The 19,985-nt window shown below is 40.5% G+C and overlaps 1 protein-coding gene across 1 annotated transcript in view; it reads right to left on the bottom strand.

Annotated features, from left to right (window-relative positions):
- NBAS (NBAS subunit of NRZ tethering complex) overlaps nt 1-19,985 on the bottom strand; it is a 302,133-nt gene that overhangs the window by 199,911 nt on the left and 82,237 nt on the right. The window contains exons 17-21 of the mRNA XM_019656632.1: nt 16,905-17,056; nt 15,849-15,989; nt 15,509-15,587; nt 11,695-11,799; nt 11,190-11,326 (exon numbers count right to left, since the gene is read on the bottom strand). Coding sequence (XP_019512177.1) covers nt 11,190-11,326; nt 11,695-11,799; nt 15,509-15,587; nt 15,849-15,989; nt 16,905-17,056 — 614 coding nt within the window. The remainder of the gene's footprint in view (nt 1-11,189; nt 11,327-11,694; nt 11,800-15,508; nt 15,588-15,848; nt 15,990-16,904; nt 17,057-19,985) is intronic.

The following is a 19,985-nucleotide window of genomic DNA, read 5'->3' as shown; positions in this document are numbered from 1 at the left end:
CCCAATAAAATCTTTAAAAACAAACAAACAAAAATATATGGACAACAGTTACATACACACTAAAATGGTAATGTAATTAAAGTTATATTTTATATTTCAGAACATATTTCAGTAATGCCTCTCAAATTGCTTGCTCCAAAAGCAGGATAATAATCCTTTTTTTCTGCTTATCTCATAAACATGCTATGAGAATTGTATGTGAAACATAAAATTTGTAATTTTTTTTAAATGTTTCATTTCAACCATAAAATGTTTGTTGAATAAAAGAGGAAATGAATTAATAGGACACCGTCATCTCCCTAGTACTTTTCAGACTACCAAATACATAACAAATATCAGTATCAACATACTTTCCAAAGCCCATAAAAATTACTCTGAAGTTATATTTGTTTCTACCTTCTTAATCAAAGAAATTGCCCGAAATCCACTGTGTTGCTTTAAATAAACAGAAAGGGGAGAGCTAATTGAGTCAAGACCCAGCATGCCTACAGTGCCAGGAGACACGCCAACCAACTCCCCACTGCCAGCCCTGACCCTGTGCCCACACAGTAGAGGGAGGCTATTAGGCCTTTCCTCCCGGATCCAAACACCAGATTATTCTTGGATTCCGAAGCTGCCGACATATCCCTTCTGTAAAGTACTCTCTGTGCTCCTCTCTATTAACAGTCACCGTGAAGCCAAATACTTATTTTGAGCCTAAAATACAAGCCAATTTATTGTTCTTTGCTCAGAGCAGTTCAGAAATAAACTGCTCATATGGGAATTGAATTTCGATTAGGTAACTAATCAACCTTCCAATTTTAAAGGGAAGAGAAACATTTTCATGTTTCCCGTGAGAATCAAAAAAGTGAATGCAATGCTCCAATCTCTCCATAATATTTCATGATCAAAGCTACCATTTAGGTGATATTTCATTACAACAACCAAATTTGGTGGGAATAGAATGCCCAATAAAAACTGCTTTTCAAAAATTTCAGGGAAGAAAAAAGAAATCTCTATGAACAGGACTAGGCTACATAAAAACATAAGTGAAATGAGATTCATGTTGTTTATTGGTAATCCTCTGTACTAATTCATTTTCAACTAACAGATGAATTGGGAACATCTTTTGGACTCTGTGACTAAACGATATAATAAAGGCGAAAACTGAGTAGGTAGAATAACTTCACGTTAAATACTTACTCAGATGACTCTTCCTGACACAAACTTCCAAACATCAGAAACACACTGAACCCTCTGGGGCCTATCAAACCTCATCCCTATAACTGACTGACTTCCGGCAGAACTGAAGTCATCTCTAAACCTATCTCTGCTCCTCTACGACTCGTGTGTGGATTTTATGGCAGTTATAGCTGTACCTAACCTACGCTCGTCCCTACTAGATTCTAACTTATCTGTGGACAGGGCCACATCTGACACACATTTGTATCCACCTATTTCGTGTAATGCAGTGCCGTCCTTTATATGGCACGGACGTATTCCCTAAATATTAAAATAACACAAGATTTTCTATGACTCATTCACCATCTTTAAAGTGTTCTTTCAATAAAAATGAACAAAGCATTTTTAAATGTTTTAATTTTTAATTCAGTTTCACATGTACTCATGATTACTTATAAATTCCAATAGAAAAAGGTGAAATTTAAAAATCAACTTCTGGAGTCCGGCCAAGTGGCTCAGTTGGTTAAGAGCTCGCTCAAGAGTGCGAGCTGAGAAACAGGGTCACCGGTTCATTCCCGGCCAGAGCTGAGCTGCCAACAGCTGCCAACAGGTGGCAGGATGGCTCAGCTAAAATTAATAAAATAAAAAAATTAAAAAAAATCAACTTCTGCTCTGCAAGAAACATTAATGTTTCTTATGGAAGAAAAACTTCCAGAATATCCTTAAAACTATGATACTAATAAGCCAACAGTAATTGACTCTGGTCCTGCCTTCTGTTGCCTTTCAAGGAAAAAAACAACAACAACAAAAAACATCAATCAAACAATGCTTTATCTTCTGAACTGAAAGCTGCCTAGAGTCAAATTTGACTTCAATGGAAAAGATAGTTTAAATTACTTCATCTCAAAAATAAAAAACCACAAACTAATGTAAAACATTAACATTTTTTTGAAACTGAAGCGTAGTAAAAAGTAAACTCCTATCTATCCTCAGTTGTGAAGAATGAGAATAATGTCACCTAACCTTTTTAAAGGTAAATTCTTCATTAGTGATATAAGTTATAAAGTGAATCAATTTCACTTAAATCAAATTTGCCCGACTGGGAATTTTAATAAAATGCATATTGATGTTTTGCTTTTATGACATATCTATCCAAATCCAAGATTTAAAACACAAGGTGTTAGAGGAGCTATCAGAAGCTCCCTTCAGTCTGCATACCCTACTTATCATCAGAAGATGAAAAAGATGAAAAAGACATTCTCCATAAGAAGTCAGGCAATAATGGTGACGTAACCGCCCATCTTAAACTAGAATTTACCTGCATCCTTTAAGAAATACTTTTGCAACAAAAATAGAAAAGGACCCACAGAAAGAAAGCTGCTCGAAATCTTATTTAATCGTAATATTAATTTCACTAAAAGTGTACCATGCCTGGAGGACATAATGTTAAGCGAAACAAGCCAGTCACAGAAAAACAAATACGACATAGTCAAATTCAGAGAGACAACAAGTAGCACGGAGGTTGTCAGGGGCTGGGTGAGTAAGAAATGGGGAGTTACTGTTTATTGGGCATAGCGTTTGTTTCCCAAGACAAAAAGCTCTTAGAATTGGCTGCAAAACAATGTGAACATACTTAACACTACTAACCTGACACTGAAAACGGTTAATATAGTAAATTTTGTTATGTGTATTTTACAATTAAAAAATGTTTTTAATAAAAAGTGCATCATGACCAAATGGCCCTAACGGTTTCTATGCTTAACAGAGTCAAAATATACAAAGCCAAAAATGTGACGTATGAATGCATAAAAGATCTGTAAGTATATTCAAGGTGCACAGCATGGTAGCAGAACACACTGGTATAGCACCTTGCTTGTGGTCTAAAAAATCAAAGACAGGTTTCCTTTACAGATTGTTTCAAAAAGAATGCTTTTAATTGCATCTTATTTACTTTGCCACACCAGCCCCGTGCATTTTTCAAATCTCTTTACATAACAGTCATTTATTCTTTCAACAGTTATTAATCATCATTCCATGTGTCACTATATTCATAGCACTTTATTATGAGATGTGTTAGTCTGGTCATAAAAAAAAAAATCTTTCCACAGAATATCAGCCACCTCTGAAAACAGAAAAATATCCTCCACACTAGCCACCAAAAGGCATTCCAGCTTTGGGTGAATGACAAAGATGTATCAGTGAGAAGAAATGGATAAAAAACTTAGTTTAAAAAACTTAAGTTACCCAATGGTACTTCCCAATGAAAATAGGTGATGAGAAAATTCCTGGGGACCCTGGATTTTCTATTGCATTATTAAGTGGGGGCAGAGAGCACAACACGGACAAAGGCCTAAGAAAAGCAGGGGTGATTCAGGTTATCAGTGAGGAATAAAACGGCAGGGACAGACATGTGAATTAAAGCACGCACAGCACCAAGAGGGCCTGGGTCTGCAGGTCACAGGCAGGATTTCTGTAGATGGTTCGTCATATGAAGGCAAGTCAAATGCGTTTATGCTCTAGGACAATAGCAGTTTCTAAATGTGGGACTAGGTACATACTGACATAACATCAGGTTCACACCTTATATGATCTAAACAATTGGTGACTTAAAATTTTTCACTCAGCTATTTTTTTTTTAATACTTAACAATGTGTCACATAAATTACTGTGGAGCTAAAGGTATAGAATGATCGATCCAAGACAACAGATAACTCCTACAATCACAAACTCAGACAAGAAAATGGGAATATCTAACACACATTTCCACGGCTTACAAAGGCACAGTCCATCTGCACATTACAGCACACTTTTCATAGTCAAACTTTTAATCAGTAAATAATCTAAGCTTAGATATTCACAAGCAAACAAACTGCCAAGTTACTATAGTAACAGCTTTTCTAGTATGATAAAAAATATGAGGTGTTCTGGATATTCTATTTTTTAAAAAAAAATAAAGCACTGTTTTTTATTAGTTTCAGGTGTACAAAAATATAGTGATTAGACATTTACACACCTCACAAAGTGATAACGCCAACAAATCAAATCTTACAACCCATTTGACACTGTACATAGCTATCACAATATTGACTATATTCTTTATGCTGTACTTTACATCCCATGACTATATATATATATATATATATTTTTTTTTAATTATAGCTGATATTCAATAGTTTCACTTGTACAGCATAGTGGATAGTCTATTTCCAGAGCATTGCCACTTATACTATAAAAACATTTAAATATTACAATATCTCAAAATACCCTAAACGTAACTCAGTCTTTCCTTGTTGATTCAGGAGATAATCCAGACATATAAATATGAGTATCAATTTTCAATGTCTAGTGAATGCACGTGTCAAAGAATTTGTTGAGTGACCGATACTGAACAGAGTTTATTCTCATATATTAAAAGTAAATGAAGTCTACATGTAATGTTGTATCCTGCATCGAATACTGGAACAGGAAAGGGTGTTAGTGGAAAAACTGGCTAAATCCAAGTACATATCTAGTTAATAGTATTGTACAGTTAGTTCTGCTATGTTTTGAAAATACAAATTTGTTCCAATGAATTGATACACTAGGGAACAAGTTGAATGTACGGTAACACAAATTTCATGTTTGCTAATGCACAACGTCATCCACAAGAAACATTAGTCAGCGGTTCTCAACCTGTGGGTCGCGACCCATTTAGGGGTCGAACGACCCTTTCACAGGGATCGCCTAAGACCATCAGAAAACAAAAATATATTTACATTATAATTCATAACAGTAGCAAAATTACAGTTATAGAATAACAACGAAAATAATTTTATGGTTGGGGGTCACCACAACATGAGGAACTATATTAAGGGGTCACGGCATTAGGAAGGTTGAGAACTGCTGCATTAGGTGAACACAGTAAATCGCACTCAGCTGGGCTACGCCATGTCACATTATGCATACATGGACACACTACCCAAACGCGTACTGGTGACCTCAGTCCCTGGAGTTCCAGGAGCCATGCCCACCCACACCTGGTGTTAAACTTTCCCTCAGATTTCCAATCACCCTCTCCCTCCACTTCCCAGTAACACATAAGCTGCAACTCTGCCAACACCCACTTCTATAAGCAAAGTCTTTTTCAGGTCTTTTTCAAGGTAAAGTACCCTATTTTAGTATTTATGTGTTTTTTAACCATTTAACATGCGTAGAACTTTGGTACGATTTTTATTAGGTTCCTAAGTTTGTTCCACTGCAGAGTTTTTAAATTCTGGGCTTAACCCCATTTTCCCCATAAACCCTGTGGTTTTCACTGCAGTTTTGCACAGCACAGTGATTTTTAGGAACACGTATGTCACATTATATGCAGAATTGACTATTCCAGCAGTCATTTCTTTGTTTTGACAAATGTGCTGATTCTGTAAGAAGGGTAAGCTAGAAGAGGGTATAAGGAAGGCTCTGTATTACCTCTGCAAGCTTTCTGTTACCACAGAATTACTGCAATGAAAAGTTTAAAACAAGAAACGTACTACATGTGTAAGTACATAGGGCCAAGGCCTCAGCGTGGGATTCTGCACTAATAATTGCTAACACTGACACAGAGAGCACTTACTTGGTGCCAAGCACTGCTCTCAATGTTTCACATACATGAACTCATTAATCGTTCTCACAACACTATGAAATAAGTGGTAGCATCATCACCACCTTCCAGGCGAGAAGACTGAGGTGCTGTTAGGAAACCTACCCCAGGTCATGAATCCGGGCACCTTGACTGTAGTATCCGTGCTCTGACCCCTGGGCTAAAACTCTCCCAATGGTCAACTGTATAAAATACAACCTTTAAACTCATAGATTGCTGTCATCATTCTGGAAATGCAACCGGAAAAGGGTGATAAGTGGAAAATCTAAATAATCTTTCTAAAATGTGCTATATAACACCTAAAGCTAATATAATATTGAATGTCAACTGTAAAAGAAAAAAAACTTTTTTAATAAATAAAACATGCTATAAACATCAAAATACCACAAGTCCAAAAAATATTTCTCTTTCTTTATGAAAAATCTCTATTACCACAAATTGTGGAAGCTAATAAAGGTAAAAAATGTTACCCATCTCCTTAAAAACTAAGAGTCAACTAGAATATAAAGTATAAATGTTTTATAGCAATGAAAAACTGAGGACAGGCAGCTAATAAAAAGATGTATCATCTCTGACAGAAAATGTAATTTCAAAATTTTACCAAACTCAGTCATATTTCATCAATGTCAAATACACATGATGATTTTAGAGTGACACTATAAAACGCAAAGTCACACATACTGTGGAAGCTTCCCAGCGATCATAATCGGAGCATGTGGTTGAATCGAGATTGGCCAAGGCAAAAATTCTGCCAATGGGATCTCACAACGTAGTAGTTAAAGTGTCACCCTGTTGGCATAACTTACTATTGCTTTCCAAAACATTACACAGCTTGAAGTCTAAAATGTAAAACTCCACCTGCCCTTCCATGTGCGTGCCTTCATCCATAACAACTTGCTGAGTGACTGCTTTATACCAAGCACTCTTCTAGGCCCTGAGGCTCATGAGGGAACAAGATACCAAGTCCTGCCTCCGTGGGATTTATATTCATTCATTCATTTCTTCGTTCATCCAGCAAGTATTGACTGAGAGCCAACGACATGCCAGGCACTATTCTAAGTGCAGTGGGTAAGGAAGGGAACAAATCATTAGTACACAGAAATCCCTGGCGGGCCTACTGGAGCTGACATTTTAGAAGGGCAGACAGACAATAAACCAGATAAGTAAGTAAAACCGAAACGAAGGTGGATAGTGATAAATGCTAGGGAGAAAACAAACCAGGAAAGGAGGATTTAACATGAGGGTAAAACTGTCAGCAGGCTGGCCACGGAAGATCAGATAAAGTGGAGAAGACAACCACCACATCACACATGAGGTAACTGCTATGAAGAACAGGAAACTAGCATAAGGAAAAAGCGTGCGGAGGAGGCGGAAGCTGTATGACCAAGCAAGTCATGAAGGCCTTTCTGAGGAGGCGCCTTTAAGTGGAGACTCTGAACCAAGTAAGAGGCCAAGAGGCACGAAGCTCTGGGAGAATGCCCACCAGGCAGGGGGCAGACCAGCCTCAAACGCCCTACGGTGGGAGCAGGCATGGCACGTGCAAGGGACAGGAAGAGGCCTATGTGGCAGCAGCGGAGAGAGCAGGGGGCCATGAGCAATTGCCCCAGCAGCCAGCCGAAGACGGGGCAAAGTTACACAGCCATCTGCATCTGGGGGCCATGCAGCTAAAGCTTAGTGACTTGTTTCAAATCAACCCAACAGATCATTAAGAAGTGATTATTACTTGCAAAATGCAAGTCGGGGGCTGAAGGGAAGATAAAGCAGGACGAAACACAGGCTCTGCCGCTGTATCATGGATACTCTCACAGAAAAGCAAGGCATACACACGGAAAGCTTGACAGCCCTTCAAGGAAGTAAATGAGGAAGTGGCAAGATCATTTTACTGGTTTTTCAAGCATTGTAACCGAGGAGAAAAACGAAAGCCGAAAAGGCTGCAGATTTAGTTAGAATTTTTTCAGCTTATTTCTTCTTCGGTTTGAAAGCATGATGCTGTGGGCAGGAATTCTTGTTCATTCATAAAACATACTTCTGGTGAAGAGACCTGTATTTTACTCATTTGGAAATCCCTACCCCCGTGCTGGGCACAGGGAAGGTGCCCGGCAGATGGTGAGCGGGTAAGCAGCAAAAGAACACTCATTTCAACACAGCAGACAGTTGGCGTTCACCTGGCCTAATGGTTCCAAGTCACTTGAAAATGAAGACCAAGTGTTCAAAGAAGAATACATTTCCACGAAAAAATAATGTTTATAACTGCATCTTATTGATCTGCATGTCCATTAGAGTAAAACTGTGAACAGAGTAAAGGAGCACAGGCTTTAATTTGGGCTAAAAGAGCAACTGAATCTTTCAGGCCATTGGCGCCTTGGTGAAACACTGACCCAGGGCACCTCCCATGCTGACAGGCGAAAGCATGCTTGGCTGTACTCCCTGCAGGACATCCTTTGATCCCTTTTTTAAATGGGCACAAGATGAGCCTAAGTTACCTAGTTAGCAAACATTTTCAGAGAACCAACACCACCAGCTCCAGTCTATGCCCTGGGGATCCACAGATAAGGAAAAGATGGTCTCTGCCTTTAAGAGTTAGTTTTGGGCTTAAAGTTCATGTTTGTTAAAGAAGAGAACAAGAGGGAGAAAGGCAAACATAAAAATGATGGACTGTAGGGTCGGCCGAGTAGCGCGATGGTTAAGAACTCGCTTGGGATGCCAGAGGGCCCTGGTTCGGATCCCACATATGAGGCCAGTGACACTGCCCTCCACAGCTAAGATGCTGAACAACAGCTCAACCTGGAGCTGGGCTGCTGTGAGTCACCGGCGACGGTGTAGGCTGCAGCCCCTGTGGCAGTGGGTTGCCATGGGCTACCGTGTGTAGCCAGCAGCCAGCGTGAGCGGCCAGCAGCCGCCATGAGCAGCTGTCCAGAAGCCGGCGACTGATCTGCCTCACCCGGGAAGAGCGCAATGATGGTGCCAACTTGGGCCAGTGAAGCATCGTCCTCCACAACTAGACTGAAGAACAAAAGGACAGCAACTTGTCTGTTCCCCTTCCCCCAATTCCCCAGCACTGTTCCCATACCCCCAATTCCCCAATAAAAATCTTAAAAAAAAAAAAAATGATGGACTGTAACACAATGTAAAAAGTGGTATGCTACAAAGAACTATGAGAAGATAGGCAAGGACTGGCTTACAGATGACCTCACAGGAGAGGCTGGGCCTGAGATGGAACTGTGGTTTTGCTCTGTAGTCACATAAAATTATAAGGTGACAGGCAATGCTACTAAAATCTATCATTTTTTCTCACTCTCACAGTAATAGACCTTTCTGAGAAACAAAGACTAAAAATAAAAAACAACCCTGTAATTTCTCAATGTGTTAAAAATGAATATAACTTAAGGACCCATAAGAATTGGTCTTTTCAAAGTTTGTCTAAGCAACAAGTCCCAAAACAAAGATTCAAAGTAACTTTATCTGCTGATTATCCTCTGCTAGAAAATATGGTATATCTAAACCATTTATCACAATTTAAATCAGTTTATGGAGGGCCCCATAAAGAAACCATAGGGCATTCAAAGATAATACAGCACTGGGCATTGTAAAACTATTCTGCAAAGCAATTCTGAAATTTCAGGTTAAAATCAAATATTGACCTAAGAAGACAATAACAATAAATGTACTCAAATCTAAGGAGAAATTACCTTTAAAAAAAAACAACAAAAAACGTTAAGAGACACTAGCCCTTTATATTCACAATTTACAGTAGACAAAGTCATTGTCATTCAGATTAGATCATTTTGCAAAAAGGCAGAAAAAACAAATGAATTATATTATGAAATATTTATAAATACATATTTATAAAATACACTTACATATCGCTGTTCTGGTTTAAAAACAAATTTTTTTGAAAATGAAAAGGGCATTCCCAATTTTTTCTTTTTGTTCACTTGTATCATAACAAAAACTTACTTTTTTCCTACTAAAAGTAGTGCAAAATAAGAAGCTTGTTTATAACTTATATTTTTAGAGCCCACTGACCTACAACTCTAAATAAATATAGGTTCAAATCCTGGCTGCACTTATACAGTTTAACATACTGATAAGACTGTAAATCTCAGCTTTCTGTAATAGCGGGTTGATGCCAAAAGTATTCGGGGACCAGATATCAGTACACGCCAAATGCACAGTAATTACTCTATAAACGTCGGTGATGACCATCAACACCTACACCTACAACTAGGATACTGGGTTGAGGTGGTGGGAAAGGAATGAGAAAGCCAAATGATCCCCAGTTCCAATAATGTCCGTTACCATTGTACGTTTCCGGTAGGTAAAGGTTGTGACAACAATTTCACTCAGATCCGTCACAATCTCTTACAGTGCTTTAGTTTACAAACAGATTTCATATATATCAATTCACCTGTTACTAAAAATACGCACTATGAATAGTAAGACAGGGTTTGTCAATTCATTTTAAAGATGAGTAAGCTCAGACTCAGAAAGGATAAATCATGCAACTGATAACTGAGCCACACTTACTAGCAGGCTAGTTCACTGCAGGTTAAAGATCACACCGGTGACCTCTGGCCTTCGGCCTCTAGGTAACTGACAAGCAAGGCACACTGCGCCCTCCCCTCTTCCCCCAGATGCTGTTCAGGCCTGGGCTAAGGACCGACCCATCTCTGAGCTATGCACTGCAGCAAGTACATTTTCCTTTCGTCATTCTCAAGGAGAGATGCTCTGGCCTCCAGGAGCCCACCGGGTGGTAAAACTGGAATTAATGGATGCAATGGGCTTGGAGACTGTCCCACGTTACAATGCAATTATCAAACAGCCTTGAACTGAGATAAGAATCATTAATCTAATGAATAGTAAAGTGGCACTTTGATTTCCCACTTGTCTTTGTGCCTCCGAAATTTCTTTTTTAATTACAGTTTATTGGGATGACAATGGTTAATAAACTTACATAGGTTTCAGGTGTACAATTCTGTCGTACAGCCTCCAAAATTTCATAGGGAGAAAGAGTTGTTGAGAGAATTGACATTCCAGGTCCCCTGGACCCACTACCTTATATTGTCAGAACTACACCTCAATTTCTAAAAGACATAACTATTTCAAACAGATATTGTTATCCTAAAAATCTGTTCTTAACCAGAAAACAGTACATACTGAGTCCACAGCGGTAAAATCAGGAGGCTGTCAAAAAAAGGAAAGCTCATGTCCATTAAGTTACGGTGATCCTGTATATGCCAGGCACACTGGTTTCAGGATTATTTCAAAAAAAGTTAGAAATCATTTTATAATCAGAAAAAATGGCTTAACAGAATACATTAAATTTTTCAATGGAAGCTGTTGGCATGCACCAAAACATTGTTTTAACTTAGAAAGAATGAAAGGCTCAGCTAACAAAGCCACATACCAGGCTTCGGGCAGCAAAGCCGAGTATTCGTGCGGAGAGGTGGCCTCAGGGAAGTTGGAGAGAATCGCAAGGCGATGAGGCAGCAGGTCTGGTCCGTGGTGTGTGAACAGGATCTCCAGGGCTTGCACATTACTTTCCTGCACAAAAGGCAAGGGGTGCGTTTCCAATGTGAATTGAGAACTAAAGGAGTGATTCTGTGTGCCAACATTCAAAACCTTGTAAGGGACCTTTTTATGCAGTTCTGATGGGAACTATTTTGAAATATTCCTGATTCTTCCTAATCTGTAGCGTGTTTCTCAATCTCATGCTATAAAAATAAATTAATTTTAAAACTCAGAATGAAGAATAAATGTTTTTTAAATATGACTCCATTTTCTGTACATTTACTAATATTACAACAAAAAGGACATGTAATGGTATATGTATGCTATCACATTACCTGCATGGCTCAAAGATTTAGAAATTGTAAATAACCATAATTGTTTGATTTAGGAAAAAAAATTACCCGAGCGTAAGTTCTTGCTGAGAGAACAATATTCTGATTTCTGAACTTCTTAAAGAATTCAGCATCGTATCTCTGTTCAGATGCATGAGACACTCCTAGGATTTCCTGAAGGGAAAACAGCGATTTAATGAAAAGTCTTTTAAATACCGATGACATGAAAATATCAAAAACCTGTACAGTTCTGCCTCCCTCTGCAGGGCCTGAAATAACTGTCAACTGTTAACTAAAGTGCTACATTCGCATTCTTCCCTTCATTTTGAAAATGGCTATATTTATAAATGCTGCTCCTTTTTTTAAATCCAGAAGTACGTGAAATAGGCAGTAAAAACTGAATTCCAGTAGGACAATGAAAACCCCACCACCTGGTGAAAACAAATAAGCAAGTTAGACCTGGCTGTGCACTAAGAGAACCTGCCGCATCTGTACGGGAACTTTAGTGACTTGGCTGCTCTAGAATGATCTCTGTAAATGCAGGAGGAACCATTCATCTGCGCAACTTACATTTACTGAGTGTCCACTCTGTGCTAGGAGCACTCTGATAGGCCGCAGTGATACAATGAACAGTTCACAGACCCTGCTCTCCAAGCAGCTTAAAATCTAGCAGGGAAGACCAGCAAGCAGCTAGGCCCAGGCAAAGGGAACGCTAGGAGGGGAGCGAAAACTAGGGAGAGCAGGAAGGGCAGACTTCTCAGAAGCAGCCGAAACCAAACAGAAAGGACAAACAGGAGTTAGCCAGGGCAACTGCGAGTGAGGCCTTCCTGCGCCGATGTAGCAACGACTCAGGGCTCACGTCTGTCATGTTTAATGCTGAGCCCCAGATACCTAGCTGCCTTTCACGTAAGTGACCAATATTCCTAACTGAACTAACTGGCTGAGATGGGAAAGAGGGAAGGAGGAGGACATTTGGAGGAGGCGAGAGAGGGACGGCGGAGAGTAAGTTCGCTTGCAAACCTGCGGGGTTTGGATCTACACCGCTTCTGGGTGGATATACAGGTCAGGGGTTTGGGGGGAAGACATGAGTTAGACATAAGATGCAGGGTTCTTAATAGAGAAATGAACATGATTCCAAAGGAAATTAAGTAAAATGAAATAAAAGGAGACTGAGGAACAACATCACTTAAAAGATGAGCAAGAAAAAGGGAATCTGTTTCTGAAAAGTTTTAGATGGAGGAGCAGACAGAGAAGAAAGGAGTGAAAAAGAATTTAGTGCATGTCCACCTCCTCTTTCTTCTGTTCCGATATATTCCTCCTTACCCTCTACTGGTTCATCCCCATTAGCATACAAATAATACTTCTTCCTTCCATTAAAACAGCAGCTCTTCATCTTTTATCACACTCCCCCAGCTACCACCATCTTCTCTGCTGCGCTTAACGTAAAACTTGGAAGCGCTGTCCCAGCCAGGCTCTGCTCCCCCACTTCCCATTCTGTGCTAAGCTGCCTCAACCTCTGACCAAAAAAAAACGAACAAACAAACAAAGGAATGTAATTCCACTTCCAGAGCAGATCATTCCACCCATCTCTCCTGCCTGTACTCCACGCCCCTCCCCGGCCCCTACAGTCCAGCTCCCCTGACCAGCTCCCTCTGTCAGGAGCTCACCATCTCCTTTCATGCTTCTAAGACTTTCTTTATACAGCGCCCTGATTATCAGCACTGGCTACTAAATTAGAGACCTGGCTAGGAGTTCTTGCTTCCTATTTATTTAGACAAATCACTTACGTCCCCTAAGCTTCAGTTCTCACATGCGTAAAACCGAAAGGACAATAGCACCTGCCTCAGGATTGTTGGGGAAGGCTCTGGTTTAAGTACAGAAGACACTGACTGACGAACAATAAGTCCTCAACTAACGCGTTGGCATTTCTTCAGATATTCTTACCTATCGGTTCCTGCAACAAATATTTACTGAGCTCCTCAACAAGCCCAGTTACCATTCTGAGCCCTGGGGATACTGCAGCAAACGACACAAAGCCCGCACTTTTATGGGGTTTCCATTCTCAAGCCCCCCACACAGTACTCCCCAGCCCCCTAAAGCTGCCTTCCTTCTCTAAGGATTGGAAATAGCACTTCTAGTGCTTCCCATGTAGTCTTCTCGGGCATCCCCGGGAAAAACGTAACGGTTTTCTCCATTACGCTCCCTCATCAAGTCTTCACGTCTTCATTATCACCACTTACTGCCTACATAATGAGGACTCCACAAGGACCGTTCCTTTGTCATCCCTCTACCTCCAGCACTGGCATAACATCTGGCATATAGTAGGGACTCGTGTAAAATTTAAATGAATCCACTTTTGTCTCATTTGTCACAGAATAAAATAAGCCACGCCCTATGATTAAAATGCAATGCCTATCTCTACCACTATTTACTGGTTACCCATTATATTATACATCATTTCTAAGTTTTAACAGCCAAATTCAATTACATTTACTTTTCAAAATCTTAGCTTAATTCCCTTAAAAAGTGGGCTCAACAAATACTTAAAGTGTCACTATCACCGTGTAATAATAAATGTACTTACTACTGTCAAATAGGAAATAGCAATTCAATAACTAAAGAATCATGAAAGAAAATTAACTGCATAGTCCAACTTTAAACATTTTATGGAACTTTCCTTTTTAAGATCTCATCATCAGTAAAACTAAGGCTAAGAGGAAAAAATGATAAACTATATCTGTACTGACTTCTGCAGTTCACAACGTGCTTTTACATATTACTTCAAAATATCACAGAACTCAGACATGATAAAAGGAGATGCTTTCAAAAATACCACCATCGAACAGTCAAACTAGTTGTACCAACAGATAAAACTAAAGTTTTGGGGAAGTTTTTGAAACCTATTAGGGTGAAATGATATACTCATTGCTGGGGTCTCTAAAAACCACAGACACAGCCCTCTTTTGTCACTAGCATTTGGTTTGAAAACATTTCTGTTATATTAGCAGGTGGGGAATCAAATGCCTTTGGGAATTGCCTACAGGCGTCAGAAGTAAAAAAATACCTCCATTATTCTGAGGATGGGCATCACCTTATCGGGTGGCATTTACTGAGTGCCTACTATGTGCCAGTACCAAGAGCCACGAGAGGTATGCCCACAGAAGGGGGGCGCAACAGGCTGAGGAAGCACCCTGAAGGAAAGTCAAACTTCAAAGGTTAGACATTTATGTTAAATCCTGGGTAACGTCAGCTCTGAGCGTCACATGGAAAAGCAAGCTAAGCTACATATACGTATTGAGATGTTTCTCACACCTTTGACAATACCTAAATTGACCTTATAGTACCGAGTGTTACTGAAACGCCCAACATGAGGACATCTGTGTTGTTGTCCCTGAAGAAACAAACATGAAGTATACTTTTTCAAGTGCACGTGTCTAATTTTGGCCATAATTAGGACCAAAGGTCAACCAACTAAGTTGAACTCACTAACAAATCATTAAAATAAAATGAATCAGAAATAGTCATAGGAGGATTATTAAAACCCAGCATTTACTGAAATTTGGTCCTGGAGACAGCCATGTGCCATAACCTTACAATCAAACTGTAACATCAAAGTAAACAAAAAGGACTGTGAGTGTAGGGCACAGGCACACGCTGCAAAGGCTTCAGCATCTCTATCCCGTAGACAACAAAACAGCTTCTGGCCTTTCACAATCTCCCACTTTTACCAAACCGGTATACCAGAGAAACTGCTTCTGTACGCAATGAATTGTTGCCACGTAAGTAGCTCTGAAGACCAAGAACATCAGATATTAGGGCAGCCATAGCGCTGGTAATGACAGGTTAAATAAACGTCGCCGGTCTGATTACAACTACCCCTTACCTCATAGGTTGCGAGCCGGTCTAAGTAGGTTAATAATTTCAGTCTACAGCGGCAGAGTTCCTTTTGTTCCAGGGTTAACCTGTTTGGAATGACTATGTTAGGCCATTTATTCTTACATAAGAGCACATTTCTGTAAGAGTTAAAAATGGAACAAAAATGATCAATATTCCACTGAGCCCCAAATTCATGGCACGGTACACAAAAGCACAAGGATAAAATATTAAGTGTGCTTGATTTAAGTTGCTGAAATAATTTAGAGCAATTATCCCTAGTAAAGAACACACTCAGATGACTAATTATTTTCAAGGAATTACCAAATGAATGGTAATAAATCATTTACTTTGAAAAGTTCACTAATTTAAGGAGCTCGCGTCTCTTCTTTGGCTCCTTCTCCTTTTTCCTCCCGGCAGGCCTTTCATCAGACGGTGAAAGCTCCTCGTAGGGCACACCATCGATGTCTGCGTCACCAGGTAATATGAATCTGTAAGAAAACAACAAAGCCCAAATCCATTCTAATTTTCTTTTTTCATTCCATGTAGTGAAAAGCTGCTATCCCCTACTTTGACATATTTCATTATTGATTTCCACAAAAAACAACCAGTTATTTGGAAGAAACCTTTTGCTATTGTAAGCAAAGGGACTCATTTATTATATCCACAGGATGGGCAAAAAGTCATCAGGTCATCAGTAATTATCACATTTAGAAATTTAAAAAAAAAACAAGAAAATGAGAACTACTTAGGAAAACACGTGCGGTTATAGTCACTCAATGTGAAGAAAATATTGCCCAGAGTTTACAATCTGAATCCCCTCTATTTAAGGTCTCAAAATGGTAACGAATGGCAGTCTCATTTACATTATTTATTTATCAGATATACTATCACATTTATAGCTCACAAAAAGTTCCAAATGCCTGATGAGCAACGGGTCTTAGCAAGCAAGTTCATTATTATTTTTATTAACTAACATTTGCATGGTGCTTTAAAGTTTGAGGTGTTTCCCCAGGATATATAATGTAACCGTTCGAGGTAATTCTGTGAAGCAGCGGTATGACGCTGCACATAAAGCAAGTGCATGAGGCGCAGGCTTGCCTAAGGGGGTTCGTGTGACTAGCCATCACACCCAGGCACGTGCCTTAAGCCCACAGCTCACAAATGGCCTGCATTCAATGTTTATAGAATTTGCTCTTTCCTTAGCATCATCCAGCTATCATACGTAAACACATTTAACTTCAAGGGAAGAAAGCTGTGAGCTCAGATAAGAAGGCATCGATCAAGACAACTGCTTCATTACCGAGTAACCTAAATAAAGAAAAGCTTACTCTTTTCAATGTCTTGGCTTAAAAGTTTTCACAAAGTCACCTTGACTTCTGAATCCAAACCTTTCTGTGACCAACCTGCCATCATCCGCTCCTTTTCCGATTGCTAACAGAGCCTCCAGGTCTGTGCCCTTCAGTCCATACTGAAGCAGTTCTTTAGCAGCGTCCACATTTTCAGGAACTCTTTCCAAGCACTCATGGAGAACCCAGGATCGTTTCTTTATTTTACTCTGGAGACAAAGAAAACACAGAGGCATCAAACCACCCATGGCATCCGACAGCACCTGACAACTTAGGGAGTCTGGCTACCTAAGAACTGGGTGCAGGTGAGCTGCTAGAGAAGGCCAACAGAAAGAAGCTCGTTAATTCCCTGATGGTGATTAGAGCGCGATGCAGAGAATGGGTTCCAACTGCTTTCTTCTTCTAACGTACCACAACGAAACACAAAGCTCAGGACTCCTTTTTGGAAAGAGAAAAGGTTTTTTCCAAACTTTTATAATTACTCTTTAGTTTGCACTTGGGCTACATAATAGAGAAGAAAATAAAGCAGAAAGGGAAGACACCTCCTATTATAAGAAGCATGCTTAACTTTGAAACAAAACTAACGAGGCACAGCACATCACGGTTCTGTATGTGCTTGACCATGAGGTGCATCACAAAGTGTGGCTGATAATTTAATCATCAAAGACGAAGTACGCTGTGCTTTGAAAAGACCAAGTCCTACTCCCTCCCAACTGCTTCCTCTGACTCCATTCAAAATCCCTGACTTGCCCTCTTCCTAGGGTCACTGTGGTGACAAATGTGAAGTAAAATCTGACTCATGCCCTACAGCCTCATCCATATTCTAGCATATCCATCTCCTTCCAATGTCTCCTAACGCAGCTCCCCTTCCCAGCTCTCTGGCCGCCGTGCCTAACACCTGGGTCGCTGCAGGAGCCCCTCGCCCTTCGGGGTCTCCCACCCGACTCCCCTTCCACTCCATCCTCCACGCCATCTTCCTCTGCACCAACATGGTCAGAACTCCCCAAGAGTCCCCCATTACCCTAAGGTAAGAAGTCTAAGTCATCACAAGCTTTCCGCATCCTCCCAAACCCAAATCAATGATGTCTTTCTAAACTTGCAGACTGGTTTACATACAGAGCCCATTTATTCATCCAAGAAATATTTACTGGGCACCCACTCTGTGCCAGGCACTGAACTAGACGTGAAGATACAGCAAAGACTAGGACAGATTTAGTGACCGGCCTTACGAGTCAGGCTCATTTTCTTTTAATTTGCTCATACCGTTTGTCCCACGGACAAATCTCTTCCTCTCTTCTAACTCCAGAAGGTCTCCTCAGAGTCCTTTCAGATCCCTGCTGAAAGCATCTTCACTATGTGAAGCCTTCCATAACCGCTGGCCTGTGATGACTGCTACCTCACTGGGTTCCCACAGCATCTGCGCGGAATCTCCTTGTGTGGCTATTTATCTCTCAGGCATGACGCTTATCTTATCAGGAAAATTAAAAGCTCCCTGAGAGCAAAATCCACGGAAGCGGCTCCTCTACTCCTTCACCATCTTACTCTTAACTGTCTGTTTATTTAGCAGGATTAAGTATTTCCCCCACAAAAACAAAAAAGGAAGGAAAGTTCTTGCTTTGTTTTTTTTTAAAACTTATCAACTCCTTCAGAGACCAAAACTGTCCTTTATTGAGTTCCAGAAAAAGCCATAAAATGGGTATACATGAACTCATGACCTTACCGTCCTGAGTCACAAAAGAAGAAAGATCACACAGGTTTGGTGCTCTAATATTCTAAAAAAAATACTAGCAACTTTGTCTTCTTCCTTTATTTCATTTTCTCATGATTTCTTGTCTCTGATGTCTTACTTGGATTAACAGTTTAGCTTCCTGTTTGGTTGAAACATCAACTTATTTCACACAATTTTTTACATATGGTTTCCTTTATTTTTAATTACTCATGTACATAAATCTGTAGCGAAAACACTTATGACATTTTCCCAACATTTCTTAAAATCTTCCTAAATGCAAAGGTATTTTCCTTTCTAAATGTCAGATGAGAAGTCCCACCCTTTTAAAAGCATGCCATAAATCCAGGCACTCCCTCACAAAGGTGTCAAAGGTGCAAATATACAGGTTACATAACAACTTTCACTGTGGTAGCAGATAGCAGGAGTCCAATTGCAGGATTTAAACCAAAAAGGGATATTTGGCAAAATAATATGTCAGTTACCTATCTATTACCTCTGAGCTTCAAAGTCCTCTTTGCAACCAGCTATGGGATAAACAGAATTTCCCATTTGCAGCTGACACAATATGAAGCTTTGCCGATAGAGGGCGCCAGAGGGCCACTGCAGAGGAAAAGGCTCCGTGTTTCCAGTGCTAAGTGCTCCGCTTTTCTTCCTGCCCCTCCTATGGTTTGGCAAAGCAGGTAGGGAGACATCCCGGCGCTGACTTCCCCTCCTCCTCCCCCAAAGACAACGTCCCACTGAATTTCACTTGTACTCTCATGGACAGGTTCCTTCCCAGACTACACGGTGCATTCCAGTGGGAGTTTTTCCTTTTCAGTCCTGCCGTGGTTCCTGATATACCAGTCTTGAGCTGCACACATTCTGGTGGGGGGGCGGGGGGTCCTGCTTACCACTCTCTGGGGTTTTCCGACCCCCTCTCACTGGAATACTCTAGCAATAGGCATCCAGCCTGACTGTCCATCCCACCTTTTCCTGCCTACCAACCTTGGCAACTATGGACTAACCTCGGAAACTAAGGACCAACCTTGACACCTAAGGACCAGCCCTTCCATCCGATGTGTTGCAGCCACTCCTCGTCCAATGAGGTCTGCATCCCATCCCGGGAAAAGGGGCCTCCCTGCCAAGTCCGCGCCCTCCTTGGGTTTGCTCCTTCAGCCCCAGGGGTGAAGGAATTTCTTAGCGTTCTCCTTACCCCCTCTACAGTTACTCTCATTACTAGAAAATCATTCTCAATATTAAAACTTGCCCTGTCCAAGTTACTGTAGTTTCTGGGAAAGCGAGGTAACTGGGGTAGAGGAAGAGGAAGGATGCGGCCAAAACCAGGTGGCTGGTTTACCGGCATTCACGCCTCCAGCGCCGAGGCCCAGCTTCAGCACCAAGAAAACAGGACAGTAAGATCAGCCTTCCAG

Source organism: Hipposideros armiger, unplaced genomic scaffold, assembly GCF_001890085.2.
Source record: "Hipposideros armiger isolate ML-2016 unplaced genomic scaffold, ASM189008v1 scaffold_0, whole genome shotgun sequence".
Classification (NCBI taxonomy): domain Eukaryota; kingdom Metazoa; phylum Chordata; class Mammalia; order Chiroptera; family Hipposideridae; genus Hipposideros; species Hipposideros armiger.
Note: the sequence above shows the minus strand (reverse complement) of the source record. Positions and strands in the feature narration are given on the sequence as shown.